Here is a 14,007-nt window from a genome sequence, read left to right on the forward strand (position 1 = left end):
ACAAGGCCCATGCAGCCACCCGGGCTGTCATTGAACGTTGCATCAGACTCCTCAAGATACGATTCTGATGCCTCAACTACTCTGATGGTACCTTACTGCACACCCCCCAGAGGGTTGCTTGCTTGTGGTGGTCTGCTGTGAACTGCACAACCTGTAACAACGACGGGGCGACATGCTTCAGGTGGAGGGGGAGGACATGTGGTCACCTCCAAGGAGGAGGTCGAGGACGAGGAGTGCCAGACAAGGAGGGGCTGGAGGACGAGTCTGGGGACGACCCGTAGGACCAGCCAGAGGATGGAAAACAGGCAGCAGCAGAAGTGTCCGGCAAGCCTTCATCGTTGTCCATTTACATAGGACGTAGCCTCGTCCGTCTTTCCCCCTCTTCCCAACACCACTCTTCCTGCCCCCTCCCACAGATTTTCCCATCCCTTCCCATTCCCCACCCCCCTTCACCCTTTCCCCCTCTCACCACCCTACCTACCCCCCTCACCACCATTTCCCACCCTCCCACGGTCTGTGTGACATCATTCCACGGTGATGGGACAATGTTGGCACTGTCAGCGAGTCACAGCCAAGGGGAGGGGGGAGATGATAACCCGCTGAGAGCTGAGCGGTGGTGCTTCTCATTCAACATCGTAATCTGACCCCTGCCTGCCTGCTGAGAGCTTGCTCACACTCATCACCTGTACATGTTGTGCCGACTGGGGTGGGGCGAAAGGGGGGGGGGGGGGGGGGGGGGGCATGGAGAGGCATCCAGGACCTTCATGTCTGGGGAGATGGGGTTTAGGATTGGTGCTCGACCCGCATTGCGGAGGAAAGTGCCTGAGGTGTCACATTGGTCGGGGTCAATGATATTTAATAATCACAACGTACCCAACCCCTCATCCTCTACCCCCAGTGCTCTCTCAGTTATCCTCGACCTGCTTAGCGTTCCGTGTTCCCCGCTGTGCCTAGTTGTGTTCCCAGGATGCACGTCAGAAGTGGGGTCTGCTTCCTGCCTATCGCTACTCCATTCCTTCGATGCCGCTGGTGGGGGTCCTCTGGGGCTCTGGAGCTAGAGGGCCCTGCCGCACGTGCAGGCGGCACATGCCCCACCGTGCCTCCCTTTTCCGGGTGCCGACTCCGAGGTGCGCTGTTGTCAGTGGGTGGGTTTAAGAGGAATGGGTGACCGCTGTCACCACTTGATAGGGTGGCTCCGGGTTGGCACCCAGCGCCCCCTCCTCCCGGTCAGTGCCCATAGGGCCCTGGGGTTCACTTCAGGACAGAGGAGCAACTCGTTCGAACCCCGGCTGCTCCTGTGTCATCTGGCTCTGGCAGCCCTGGCAGCTCCCAATGTCTGCAGCAGTGACTGTGATTGGGACATGCTCGGAGCACCCAGAAATGCCCAGCATGCCCATTGTGACTGAGATATGCCCCCATCGACCAGGACATGCTCTGCAGTGCCTCAGCAATACCCACCTGAGACTGGGTGATACCCCGCAGTACCTCATCAAGGTCTGCCTAGTACTGCATCACATCCCTCAGTGACTTGAGACACGCTGACTGAGGCACACCTTGGACATCTTCACTCATGCTGCCGATGTCGTGCACCAGACTCTCCACTGCGGTCGCCACCCTAGCAGTGTTTGTCCCAGTACCAAGAATTGCTGGCGCCATCTTTTGTGCCCGTAGCCTCTGGGGCTCCTAAAATTGGCTATTGACCTTCGGGAGGTCATTCACATTCTCATCTGAGTCTCAGAGCCAAACCCTAACATCTGGGATAACCTTGTCCAGAGGTTCGGCATTGACTGGGACCCAGCTGGGTTCTGGGATCCAAAAGACTTCCGACTGCTGTCCTCCCTGGATGTTCCTGCCTCTAACTGATGTCCATCAGCAATTGTGTGGTGCTCACTAAAGTGTGCTCCAGAAGCCTGTCCATTACTTTTGCCCACTGAATTGGGTTTCCCTGCACTGGTTGAGGGTGAGGATGACAGCGGCATCAATGGAAGTCACCGAAATTGACATTCTCCCTTCCATATTTAAGTACATAATCAGGGGTCAATTGTGGTTGTTAACAAGCCAATTGCCCATTCGATAAAAAAGCTGGTGTGGACAATCAGGTAGGGGCGGGCAGGCTGTTTTTTTGAAAAGCTTTTTCAGAGATGGGAAGGGTAGGATTGGATTTTTTAGTTTATTGTCACATGTACCGAGGTACAGTGAAAAGTATTTTTCTGCGGGCAGCTCAACAGATCATTAAGTACATGAAAATAAAATAAAATAAAATACATAAAAGGGCAACACAAGGTACACAATGTAACTACATAACACCGGCATTGGGTGAAGCATACAGGGGTGTAGTATTAATCAGGCCAGTCCATAAGAGGGCAGAAGGATGGAAAGAAAGAAGGAAGGAAGAACGGAAAGAAGGATGGAAAGAAGGAAGGTGGAGCGCTATCAATGGAGAGAGCCCATTGCGCAGCAGCAGGCAGCCTTCCCTAAACAGCCAAAACTCTCCCTGCCCAAGACCCCGGACGTACCTGACTCCAGGACCAATAGGTTTGTTCCTTGCTCCTGGTTGCAGTCACGCAGCACCCATGAGTGCACCTCTGGTGCTGCCGCGACTGCTGGAGTTGCCGTGCAATTGTCCGGCAGCTCTTGGGGACATGACTTCCTCCCCATTGCAGGGTGGAAGGCCCTCACTGCCTAAATTCAGTCGCCTGCACGTTATGGCTGCGGGGTGGTCTGGGGTGGAGGGGGTTGGTTTCAATGCGACTTTATTAAGGGGTGTTTTAGGTGGGTGGGGGGTGGGGAAAGAGGGTGGTGCTGGCAGGGCAGCTGTGTGACCCTTTCTCATATGTTTCCTTGAATGTGCTGTTTTGCATTTGTTTACTATTGGAGGATGGCTCAACTTACTTATCTACGTTCCTCTATAACCATTGTCATGTTAACTGCAAAAGAATAGACGTGAGGTTAAGAATTGCTTATTTTGTTACTTGAATTCCAGTTTGGGGCGAAGAATTTGTCGTTGAATCATATAATCATGGAATCCCTGCAGTGCAGAAGGTGGTCATTTGGCCCATCGAGTCTGCACTGACCCTCTGAAAGAGCATGCTCCCACCATATCCCCATAACCCCACCTAACCTTTTAGGCACTAAGGGTCAATTTAGCATGGGCAATCCACCTAACCTGCACATCTTTGGACATTGATGCTGATATTAAACCTATAAATTACTTAGAATGCAATTTATGGATTAATTAATCCATTAAAGTGCTTCCTTTTACCTTTCAAATGCAAAAATAATGGGTTGAAATGTGAAAATATTGCGCTGCATTTAAGGGTAGTGAACATGATCAGTAATTGGTTTGGATTTGTGGAATAATCAACTCAAGTGAGGCATGACAATCTTGCAAAGTACAATCACTGGCTTTGCATTAAAATATGTGAATTGTTTCGTGTTGGTTATTGTACATGTTCCCAGGAGCTATAACTAAGGACTACCAACAAAAGCATTTTGCACATAGCAATGTGTTTGTTTAAAATTCACCATTGTTGTATAATGTAGGTTTTATATGAATTAGAGTCAAATAAAGTGCATCGAACCTCCTCAAAATCAGCTTTTATAGACTATCACAACTGCCATGAGGTCAGTCTTAACCATACCTTGAATACAACCATTTTAAATCATTTTTCTCATAGCAGATTGGCAAGAGTTGATACTGCACCTATTTTTCTTTGAGTAATGAAAGAGGATAGATTACAAATGCATACCTTTTGACAACATTCTTATTTTAGGTTTTTCACTACTTTTCTCTTTCTCTCTGTTTTTATCTTTGTCCTTTTCTTTCTCCAAGTCCTCTTTATTAGTTTTATCATCATCTTGAAAGCTTGGAGAGCTGGTGAGCTGCAGCTGAATTGAATCCTGCAACACAAAAATTACTAAGAAATAATAATTCTTTTTATCTGTAAAATGACTGGTTGTGTTGATATCACAATGAATCGGTAATCTACAGATTGCCCACTTTATCACCTTCTGTAGAATGATCATTATAGCACAGTCTAAAATGAACAGTATTAAGTGTTTTCCTCAGCTAAAAATAATCATAACAAGGGTCCACAATTTGAAATCAATTTTATAACATAAGATTATCTTTCATGGAAACAACTGGTTGATCATAACACTTTTCAGTATCCATCTTTTACAAGCAATTCCCAAATTACATCATCTCACCAACATAAATGGGAATGAATGGCAGGAGGCAGTATAGACAGCATACTCCTTTCGTGTTTATATAAACTGAGATTGATGGCCAGTACAAAGACAATTATTCCACATTATCAGTTAATATCCAAGTCAAAAATCACAAAAGTTGTACAAATGTTCACAATAAAAGCTAGCAAAATATTCTCAAATACTTTGGTCTTTGGAACAACAAAGCACATTTTATCTCAAAACACTGATATCATCAAGTAAGCACAAAGTTCCTTCAATATATTTTGAACGTACAATAATCCAAACAATTACAAATTTAATATTGATATAATGGAGACCTTAATGGCAATGTCGCCAATAATCCTCAATGTTGCAAATGTTAACCTTGTAATATGAAGAGTATGGTCGCTGCACGGTTGAAAACGTTAGCTCTACAGTTCAATGAAATATGTCCTGTGGTTAAAAGCTGGTTGTAGCAAGTTCCAATTGGACAAAATAATGTGATACACATGATGATTTTCAGTCCTGGTTCTTCAGTTTTGAAACAAAAAGTTTCCCCCATTGTTTCCACCCCTTTACCCCACCCTCCCCCAGGAGGGTTGGGTGGCTTTGTTTACTTCTGAATCATTTGTGGTCTGCTGCTAGCAGATAGTGTGATGTACAGATAAGTCCTCCTCTCCTCTTCCTTTAACCAAGTACCTCTTTCCACCTAAACTTTGGCAATAAGACTGGCAATCTGCCCAGGTACAAAGGCCAGCACAGTTTCGGTTTTAATTTAAATCGTCCATTCCTTGAACGGTGAAAAAATACGCACACCTTCAGGTCAATGTATCCAGCTTCTTACAAATAACCGAACTAGAATGTAGCATTTCTCCCCTCGTGTCCCTTCTCCTGTCCCCAAAACAGTTTTTTCAATTAAGATTTCTCGACTTCTTGCTCCAGAATCCTTTGTCCGTATAGATTTCAGAAACAATGTTCAGCCCATTGCAGTCTTATGCTTATGTCCTCAAATGCTTACATTTGATGTGACACCGACATCTGGAAAGTACATGCATTATAGAATAGTTAAAGCTCTGCTGATACTATTTGGAATCATAATTCCACTCTGAAAAGTAAATGAATTACAGGATGCATTGTTGCCTTTTTGTTCAGTACTCTTAGTTATCCAAAGTTCTCTCCATAAAGTTGGAATGCTTCTGAACTGGGGCTAATGCCTCTCAGCCTGCAACTGTTTCAAGTGTTACTATTTCCTCCTTTTGAGGACAGAGGTGATGAAAATCTTGCAGAGAAAAGTAGCGACATCATAAGCAATCCTTCCTTTTGTTAGGCAGCCTCCTCCCTTAAAGCTTTGCAGCATGTTTGATAAAACAGTACAGTGTGAAAGTGAGTCGAAAATGCAAAGAATTACAGCTTCTTGGTTGCATCGCAACGGGAGGGTAGATCTGAGGTATAACAGAAAATAACTATACAACACCAAACTCATTTTGCACAATTTCATTATGCTCATCATACATCACAGTCTTTGCCGACTTGGAGTGTATAACAATTAAATCTAACCACAATACTTTTGAAATATACGTTCATAGTGGCTTCAAACTTCAATGTGAAAAGTTTCAATGCCTGTGAACAGTCATAACACTGTGAGACATGCTAGGCCTTAGAACCCCTAATGCACGAGACTTTGAAAGCAACTCTTATCTGGATATTTTCCTTAAGGAATTGTGAAGTGACACAAGTCCTTCCTCCCACAGTATATCTGGAAACATTATTTTGAGTCATACGCAGCACTGCTGAAGTGGGAAATGTTGTGCCATGCAGATAAGTCCATCTCTCGCCTCTCGTAGAAGCTTAAGATGAACAAGTGCAAACTGAAATAATGCCCTGATCTCAAGTAATTCTTCTTTATATTTTTGTTGAATATTGTAGTTCTGGACAAAATTAAAGGAAATGAAAACAATACACCAAACATTTTAATTATAATAATGAATTTAAAGTGATAAGCGTTATGTACCAAAAGATCCAAAGTTAGATGCATGCTCAGCATTTAGTGCTTGGCATTACAAAATTCATTGAGGATGTTAATTGAAAATCTCAGCTGTTTATTCTAGAGAGGTTACAATTTCTTTTTTCACAGCTATTGAGTTTGTCCCACTGCCCATTTGTTTTTTACGCTATCATTCAGCTGAATGTTTAAATCAACAAAAACTTTTGCATAATGAAGCAAAGAGGGTGGTTTGAGCTATGGACGATAATATAAAATGGGTGCCCTGAGGCCACTCGTTCATTCTCTACTATACATTCCATTCTATTCCCGTACCGGCCTCCCCGACCAGGCGCCGGAATGTGGCGACTAGGGGCTTTTCACAGTAACTTCATTGAAGCCTACTTGTGACAATAAGCAATTATTATTATATTATTACTTCCCCCAATTTTTCTTTCCATCAGCTTCGATAAAACAGAAGCGAAGAGATCTGTGGGATTGGTGACCTATCCGATATCACCAAGAGTTCAAATTAGCCCCAAAGTTTCTAAAGGTTTCCACAGAAATAAAAACCTTAAATATTAAGTTCATTTCTAACATTGCATTGAAATGATATCAATTCGACATCAATATTTTCACCAAGTGGTAATAATGATTGGTGGTAACGTTTAAGATACTTGCATGCGCATCGTTGCTCCCACATTTGAAACCTGACAGGATGATCTGATGTGTACATTACTCGCTGCCACCAATCAATTCATTTCTGTTGAACTTAATATAATTAGTTTGTTGCTTACAGACATCCAAACATAATGGAGCCCAAGACTGTCATGCACAAACTGAAGGTACTTATCTGCAAAACAAGTAATGAATCTGAAGAATAGGCATAGATTTTAGCTGGTTACTGCAAAGAAAAGAAACACTTCTGTCTGGAAAATCAACATGAAGGCAGAGATTGGGACTTGGGAATCTTCCCGATGTCGTGATCTACCTCCGCTTTGGCAGTGCTTGCAGGCAGGAGTGTGTGATGGCCTGAATTTGGGAGATGGAAGCATGCCAATGTTGAGGCAGTCAGGTTAAAGGGACTGCCGCCGTGTACAAAGTTTTTGGCCCAGTTCTTCAGATCACTGCAAAGGCCTCTCACCCTCTTAATCTCCATACCTACTTCATCCCCTGCCTCCGACAACCCCTCCCACCCTTCTTCACCTGCCTAGTTCACTCACCCCTTATCCCCTCACACCCCATCTTCACTACCCCCTTGACAGCCTCTTTACCCCTCACCTTCCTACCCACTCACCCAGTATCCACCTTATAAACAGAACCCATAAGCCCGATAATAACATGTCTGGAAATCTGTGAAAAACTCATAAATCTGTCAAAATAAACAAAGACTACTTGAAAAACATTATCCCCTTTGGAAAGCTCATCAGCGGGATTCTCTGTCGGTGGGGTCCTCCGCTTTGCTGGCAGCCCACTCATGCCCATGGATTTCCTGATGGTGTGGGGGTGCCCACAATGGAAAATCCAATTGGTCGGCTGCCGGGTTGGAGGATCTCCCTGCCAATGAGGGCGCACCGCACTGGAAAACAGGTGCGGCGGGATGGAGAATCCCGCCACATAACTCTTTCAAAGCAAAATAAGATTCACTTGAACAGGCACTTGAAACCCCAATACCCTCTTCAGAATCTCATAAATCTTTTCAAACTAAATAAGCATCACTTGAACAGGTATTTAAAAAATCCTCTCCCAAAGCTTGCACATTTGTCAAATTAAATAAACAACACTTGAATAGGCATTCAAAACCATTTCAGTTCTTTAGAAGCTCACATATTTGTCAAAGCCATCAAACTCACATTCCTCCGGTCAGCTGCATAAACAAACCCTGTGTGAAGAATCCATTAATACCTTTGAAAGCAACCAAGCCATCAAACTCACATTCCCCTGGACAACTGTATGAAATACCCCTGCAGCGCAGCATCAATTAGTGCTTTTGAAGGCACATGGTAGTTCCTATATCTCTCACAGTTTTCAAGCAGCCAAACACATGGCCAAACTCTTCTGTAAAAAATAAATGACAGCCATGGGTTGAGTTTTAACAACTAGCTACTCAGCTTACACTGGGCTGGATTTTCAATTTTGCACAATGCCGGACAGTACTTCATCCAGTGGACAATCTATTCAACAGGATTTGAAGACTTCCCACTTTTACAATATTGTTCCTCACTTAATTCTTTGCCAGTTGTCAGAAGGAATGACCTGGCAAATAGATAATCTAATAGTGACTTACCTTTTCAATTACACTGTGGCCATCACTCCATTGTATACATAGATCTAACCCAGGTTACAGAAGTTCATGTTGAACTGTAAAGGAAGCATCCCTATTTTTACTCTCTTTTTACACTCTTCCTGCCTCCAATCCATGGTTCAGAAGGCTTCCACAATATGGCAGCCTCACTGAACATTGCAGAGTTTCTGAAATGCCCACTCCTATAATGGGCTTGACAACTTGCAAGCAGCAGAGAGTGGGGTTCTGAAACCATACCATTTCCTGCTCTGCTGTAGACAGCTGAAGACAGTAATGCAGGGAGGTGTCTGCCTACACAGCACAGTGGCCATTTTATTCTGATTCCAACTCCATTAGATCCCAAAATGGGACCACTAATCTAGTTCCTGGTAGCAATACCCAAAATTAGTTAGACAATGAGAGAAAAACAAACCAAGCCAAAGGACATCCTTGAAAAATATCATATGGCTTTTAATGCAAAGGAAAATGAACTTCTGTACTGAATTCAATACATTTACTGTGGACAATGCTGGGTGCAAGAGTGAACGAGATTGTTTCAAACAATATAAGACTATATGAGCATGAAGTAAAGAGAATGATGGTGGCAACTGCAGACTGAATGCAGCATGTCCGAGTGATTAAATCCAGGAACTTGGGAAGTAAGAGAATTCGGTGCAGTGAGGGAGGAAGTGCTGTTCTGACCTTTTACAAAAAGTGAGTGGTCCAAGAGTGGAAACCAAAGGCAGCGGAAACTGAGAGCTGAGGCCCGGAGGCATTAAGCAACTGTGCAGGTATATAATTGATAAGTTTTAAGTTGTATCCCCCCTCTAAACCGGGGCAGCTGTCTAAATGGATACTGGTGAGATATATGAATTGCAGCATAACGAGTTCAACTCCATAATAACGAATTAGTCCTTTAGGAGTACAGAACATAAGTATTGCTGAAAAAAAACATTTTGTCAAAGCTTTTTTCTTGCACTCATCAGGACAATTTTGTCACCCTTACACCAGCACTGGAGAAAGAGGAAGCTTTGTTGCACTTGTAAACCAACTTCTTGCGACTCATGCACTAGCACATCCAGGTCTCTGATGATTATCTTGTGATTATCCAACAGGCTTCACGTTTTTGTAACTTGTGTGGATGGCAGTGGGAATTGGAGGGAGGATGACCAAACTAATCACAGCAGGAGAGGCCAGTCATGTCGTGGAGGCAAAAAGGAATGTAGTTGTAGTTGGGGATTATTTAGTTAGGGGAATGGACCTTGCTCTCTGTAGCCAGGTGGTTGAACAAAGAGAACAAAGAAAACTTACAGCGCAAGAACAGGCCCTTCGGCCCTCCAAGACTGCGCCGATCCAGATCCTCTATCTAAAACTGTTGCCTATTTTCTAAGAATCTGTATCCCTCTGCTCCCTGCCCAGTCATGTATCTGTCTAGATACATCTTAAATGATGCAATCGTGCCCACCTCTACCACTTTCAGGGTACAATGGACCTGAACACCCAGATCTCTCTGTACATCAATTTTCCCCAGGGTTTTTTCATTTACCGTATAGTTCGCTCTTGAATTAGATCTTCCAAAGTTCATCACCTCGCATTTGCCCAGATTGAACTCCATCTGCCATTTCTTCGCCTAACTCTCCAATCTATCTATATTCTGCTGTATTCTCTAACAGTCCCCTTCACTATCTGCTACTCCACCAATCTCAAAGTCATCTGCAAACTTGCTAATCAGACCATCTATACCTTTCTCCAGATCATTTATATATATCACAAACAAGAGTGGTCCCAGCACGGATCCCTGTGGAACACCACTGGTCACAGTTCTCCATTTTGAGAAACTCCCTTCCACTCCTACTCTCTGTCTCTTGTTGCCCAGACAGTTCTTCATCAATCTAGCTAGTACACCCTGGACCCCATGAGACTTCACTTTCTCCATCAGCCTACCATGGGGAACCTTATCAAATGCTTTACTGAAGTCCATGTATATGACATCTACAGCCCTTCTCTCATCAATTAACTTTGTCACTTCCTCAAATAATTCTATTAAGTTGGTAAGACATGACCTTCCCTGCACACAACCATGTTGCCTATCATTGATAAGCCCATTTTCTTCCAAATGGGAATAGAACCTATCCCTCAGTATCTTCTCCAGCAGCTTCCCTACCGCTGATGTCAGGCTCACCGGTCTATCATTATCAGAATTATCCCTACTAGCTTTCTTAAACAAGGGGACAACGTTAGCAATTCTCCAGTCCTCCGGTACCTCACCCGTGTTCAAGGATGCTGCAAAGATATCTGTTAAGGCCCCAGCTATTTCCTCTCTCATGTCCCTCAGTAACTTGGGATAGATCCCATCCGGACCTGGGGACTTGTCCACCTTAATGCCTTTTAGAATACCCAACACATCTTCCCTCCTTATGCCGACTTGACCTAGAGTAATCAAACATCTATCCCTAACCTCAACATCCGTCATGTCCATCTCCTCGGTGAATACTGATGCAAAGTACACGTTAAGAAACTCACCCATTTTCCCTGACTCCACGCATAACTTTCCTCTTTGTCCTCGAGTGGGCCAACCCTTTCTCTAGTTACACTCTTGCTCCTTATATATGAATAAAAGGCTTTGGGATTTTTCTTAACCCTGTTTGCTAAAGATATTTCATGACCCCTTTTAGCCCTCTCGATTCCTCATTTCAGATTGGTCCTACATTCCCAATATTCTTCCAAAGCTTTGTCTGTATTCAGTCGTCTAGACCTTATGTATGCTTCCTCTTTACTCTTAGCTAGTCTCACAATTTCACCTGTCATCCATGGTTCCCTAACCTTGCCATTTCTATCCCTCATTTTCACAGTTCTGAAGGCTGTGCTGCCTGCCTGGTGCCAGGGTTAAGCACATTTCCTCAGGTTGGAGAGGAACTCGAGTGGGAAGGGAAGGATCCAATTGCCATGTTCCACCTGGGTAGCAAGAACCTGAGTGGGCAAAGAAAGAGATTCTGTTCAGTGAGTATGAGCAGCTGGGGGCCAAATTAAAGAATAGAACCACAAAGGTAACATTCTCTGGGTTACTACCTGAGCCATGAGAAAATAGGTATTGGGTTAGTGAGATCAGAAAGTTGAATGCATAGCTGAAAGATTGATGTGAGATTTGTGGGTTTTGATTCAAGTCACCCTTACACCAGCACTGGGGAAAGAGGAAGCTTTGCTGTCGGGATGGCCTTCACCACGCTGAGGCCGATGTCCTGGCAAAATGTAAAACTAGAGCTGCACAGAGGACTTTAAACCTTTAAACTCAGTAATGCTCGGGGGTGAGGGGGGAGGGGGGGCATACAAAGGTTCACATGAGGGTAGTTTTGGAAAGGGCAGCACTGCAGGTAAGAGTGACAGGAAGGGACAAAGTGTACATTCATAAGAGTGCTCCACCAAATAAGGTCAGACTGGGGAAAAATGGTAAAAAGACACAATTAAAGGCTCTTTATTTAAGTACATGCAGACAGCATTTTTAACAAGATGGATAAATTGATAGCACAAATAGAAATAATTGAGTGTGCTCTGATAGCCATTTGCAGAGACACGGTTGCAAAGTGACCATGGCTGGGACCTGAATAGTCAAGGGTATTTAACATTTTGGAAGAACGGGATAAATGGAAGAGGAGGTAGAGTGGCTGCAAAAATAAAGGTTCAGATCAGTACAGTAGTGAGAAATGGTTTTGGTTCAGAGAATCAAAATGTATAAAGAATTTGGGTTGGGATAAGAAATAGCAAAGGAAGGGAGCACTGGTGGGAGTGGGATACAGGCCTCCTGTCAGTAGCCACAGTGTAGGATGGAGTAATAATAATAATCGCTTTTTGTCACAAGTAGGCTTCAATTAAGTTACTGTGAAAAACCCCTAGTTACCACACTCCAGCGCCTGTTCGGGGAGGCCGGTACGGGAATTAAACCCGCGCTGCTGCCTTATTCTGCATTACAAGCCAGCTGTTTAGCCCACTGTGCTAAACCAGTATAAAAGCAGGGAAGCTATCATACAACTATGAAGGGCTTTGGTGAGACACACCTTCATATACTTTTCCTCAGCTTACTTAAGGAGGGATATACTACACAGCAGCACAATGGTTAGCACTGTTGTTTCACAGCTCCAGGGTCCCAGGTTCGATTCCCGGCTTGGGTTACTGTCTGTGTGGAGTTTGCACTTTCTCCCCGTGTCTGCGTGGGTTTAAGTAGGGTGCTCTTTCCAAGGGCAGGTGCAGACTCAATGGGCCGAATGGCCTCCTTCTGCACTGTAAATTCTACGATTCTATGGTACTTACATTTGAATTCATTCAGAGAAGATTCACTAGGCTGATTCCTGGAAGGAAGGGGCTTGTCTTATGAGGAAAGGTTGAGCAGGTTGAGCCTATATTCATTCGAGTTCAAAAGAATGAGACGTGATTTTATTGACACATTTAAGATTCTGAGGGGGTTTGACAGGGTAGTTGCTGTGCAGATGCTTCCCCTTCTGGGGGAATCTAGAGCTAGATTTAAAAATCTAGAGGCACTATTTAACAATAAGGGGTCTCCCATTTAAGACAAAGATGATGAGGAATTTCTTCTGTCAGAATTCTTTTCTACAGAGAGCAGTTGAGGCTGGGCCATTGAATCTATTCAAGGCTGAGTTAGACAGATTTTTGATTGACAAGGGAGTCAAGGGTTATTGGGGACAGAAGGGAAAATGAAGTCAGGGCTTGATGGACCAAATGAACTACCCCTGTGCCTATTTCCCACAGTCGTATTAGAACATGGTGGGCTTGATGACTTTACTACTTACTGCTGACTCCTTGTCACATGTTTAAGGCCTCTTCTGAGATATTCATTTAGGTATAACAGTCGCTGTTAACGTGGGGGTCTGAACATCCTGCATTCAGGAGTGCATCCATAGACCTGAATTCTCCTGCAGGGGCCGGGGCCTCAAGATGGGACTATAGCCGGGTCCTTGGCCTGCCCAGCTTTACATGAGGCAGTTTCTTAATTCGCTGATTCTGCATTTGCCAACCAATTGAGGATGGCAGGTAGGCACACAAGATGGAAGCCCAATCAGGGGGACAGTAACACTGGCTGGTCAGCAACCCCACGGGAGATGTCGGGACTGCCTGAGGTGGATTGGCGAGTGCGAGGGCGGCTCATAATGCAGGCATTCTTAGAAATCTGCTGAAATTAAGATGGTCCAGCGTTATTCATGCCACCAGTCTGGCCATCAGTTCTCCTTGACAGGAATGGTTTTTGCTTCAGCTGTAGCATTTTCATACTATGGCTCATGCATTGTGCCAATGAGCAGAGGCACAAATGACCCTCTGTCTGCCACCAAGGGGCTGCCTCCAAGTTATTGCTGGCCTCCAGACTCAGCAGGGAGTGCGTCCGATGCTGGGAATATACTTCTGGGTTCTGAAAGTGGCCCCTAAGTGAAGTTTAAATCAGTCTAATTGTCAGTACACCTCAGTGGAGCAGGTTGCCAATTTCTCAGGCATCCCATCCCTGGGAAATTTGCCTGGTGGTGGGGCAGTGTAGGGGAGCCCTCTC

General features: G+C 44.5%; 1 protein-coding gene across 11 annotated transcripts in view; it reads right to left on the reverse strand.

The window, feature by feature from the left end:
• Positions 1–14,007, reverse strand: part of LOC119972708 (cAMP-regulated phosphoprotein 21-like) — a 503,944-nt gene that overhangs the window by 167,609 nt on the left and 322,328 nt on the right. For all 11 annotated transcript variants that reach the window (XM_038809853.1, XM_038809854.1, XM_038809860.1 and 8 more), the window contains one exon: positions 3,750–3,900. In XM_038809853.1, the coding sequence (XP_038665781.1) occupies positions 3,750–3,900 (151 nt within the window). The remainder of the gene's footprint in view (positions 1–3,749; positions 3,901–14,007) is intronic.

Source organism: Scyliorhinus canicula, chromosome 10 (assembly GCF_902713615.1).
Source record: "Scyliorhinus canicula chromosome 10, sScyCan1.1, whole genome shotgun sequence".
Classification (NCBI taxonomy): domain Eukaryota; kingdom Metazoa; phylum Chordata; class Chondrichthyes; order Carcharhiniformes; family Scyliorhinidae; genus Scyliorhinus; species Scyliorhinus canicula.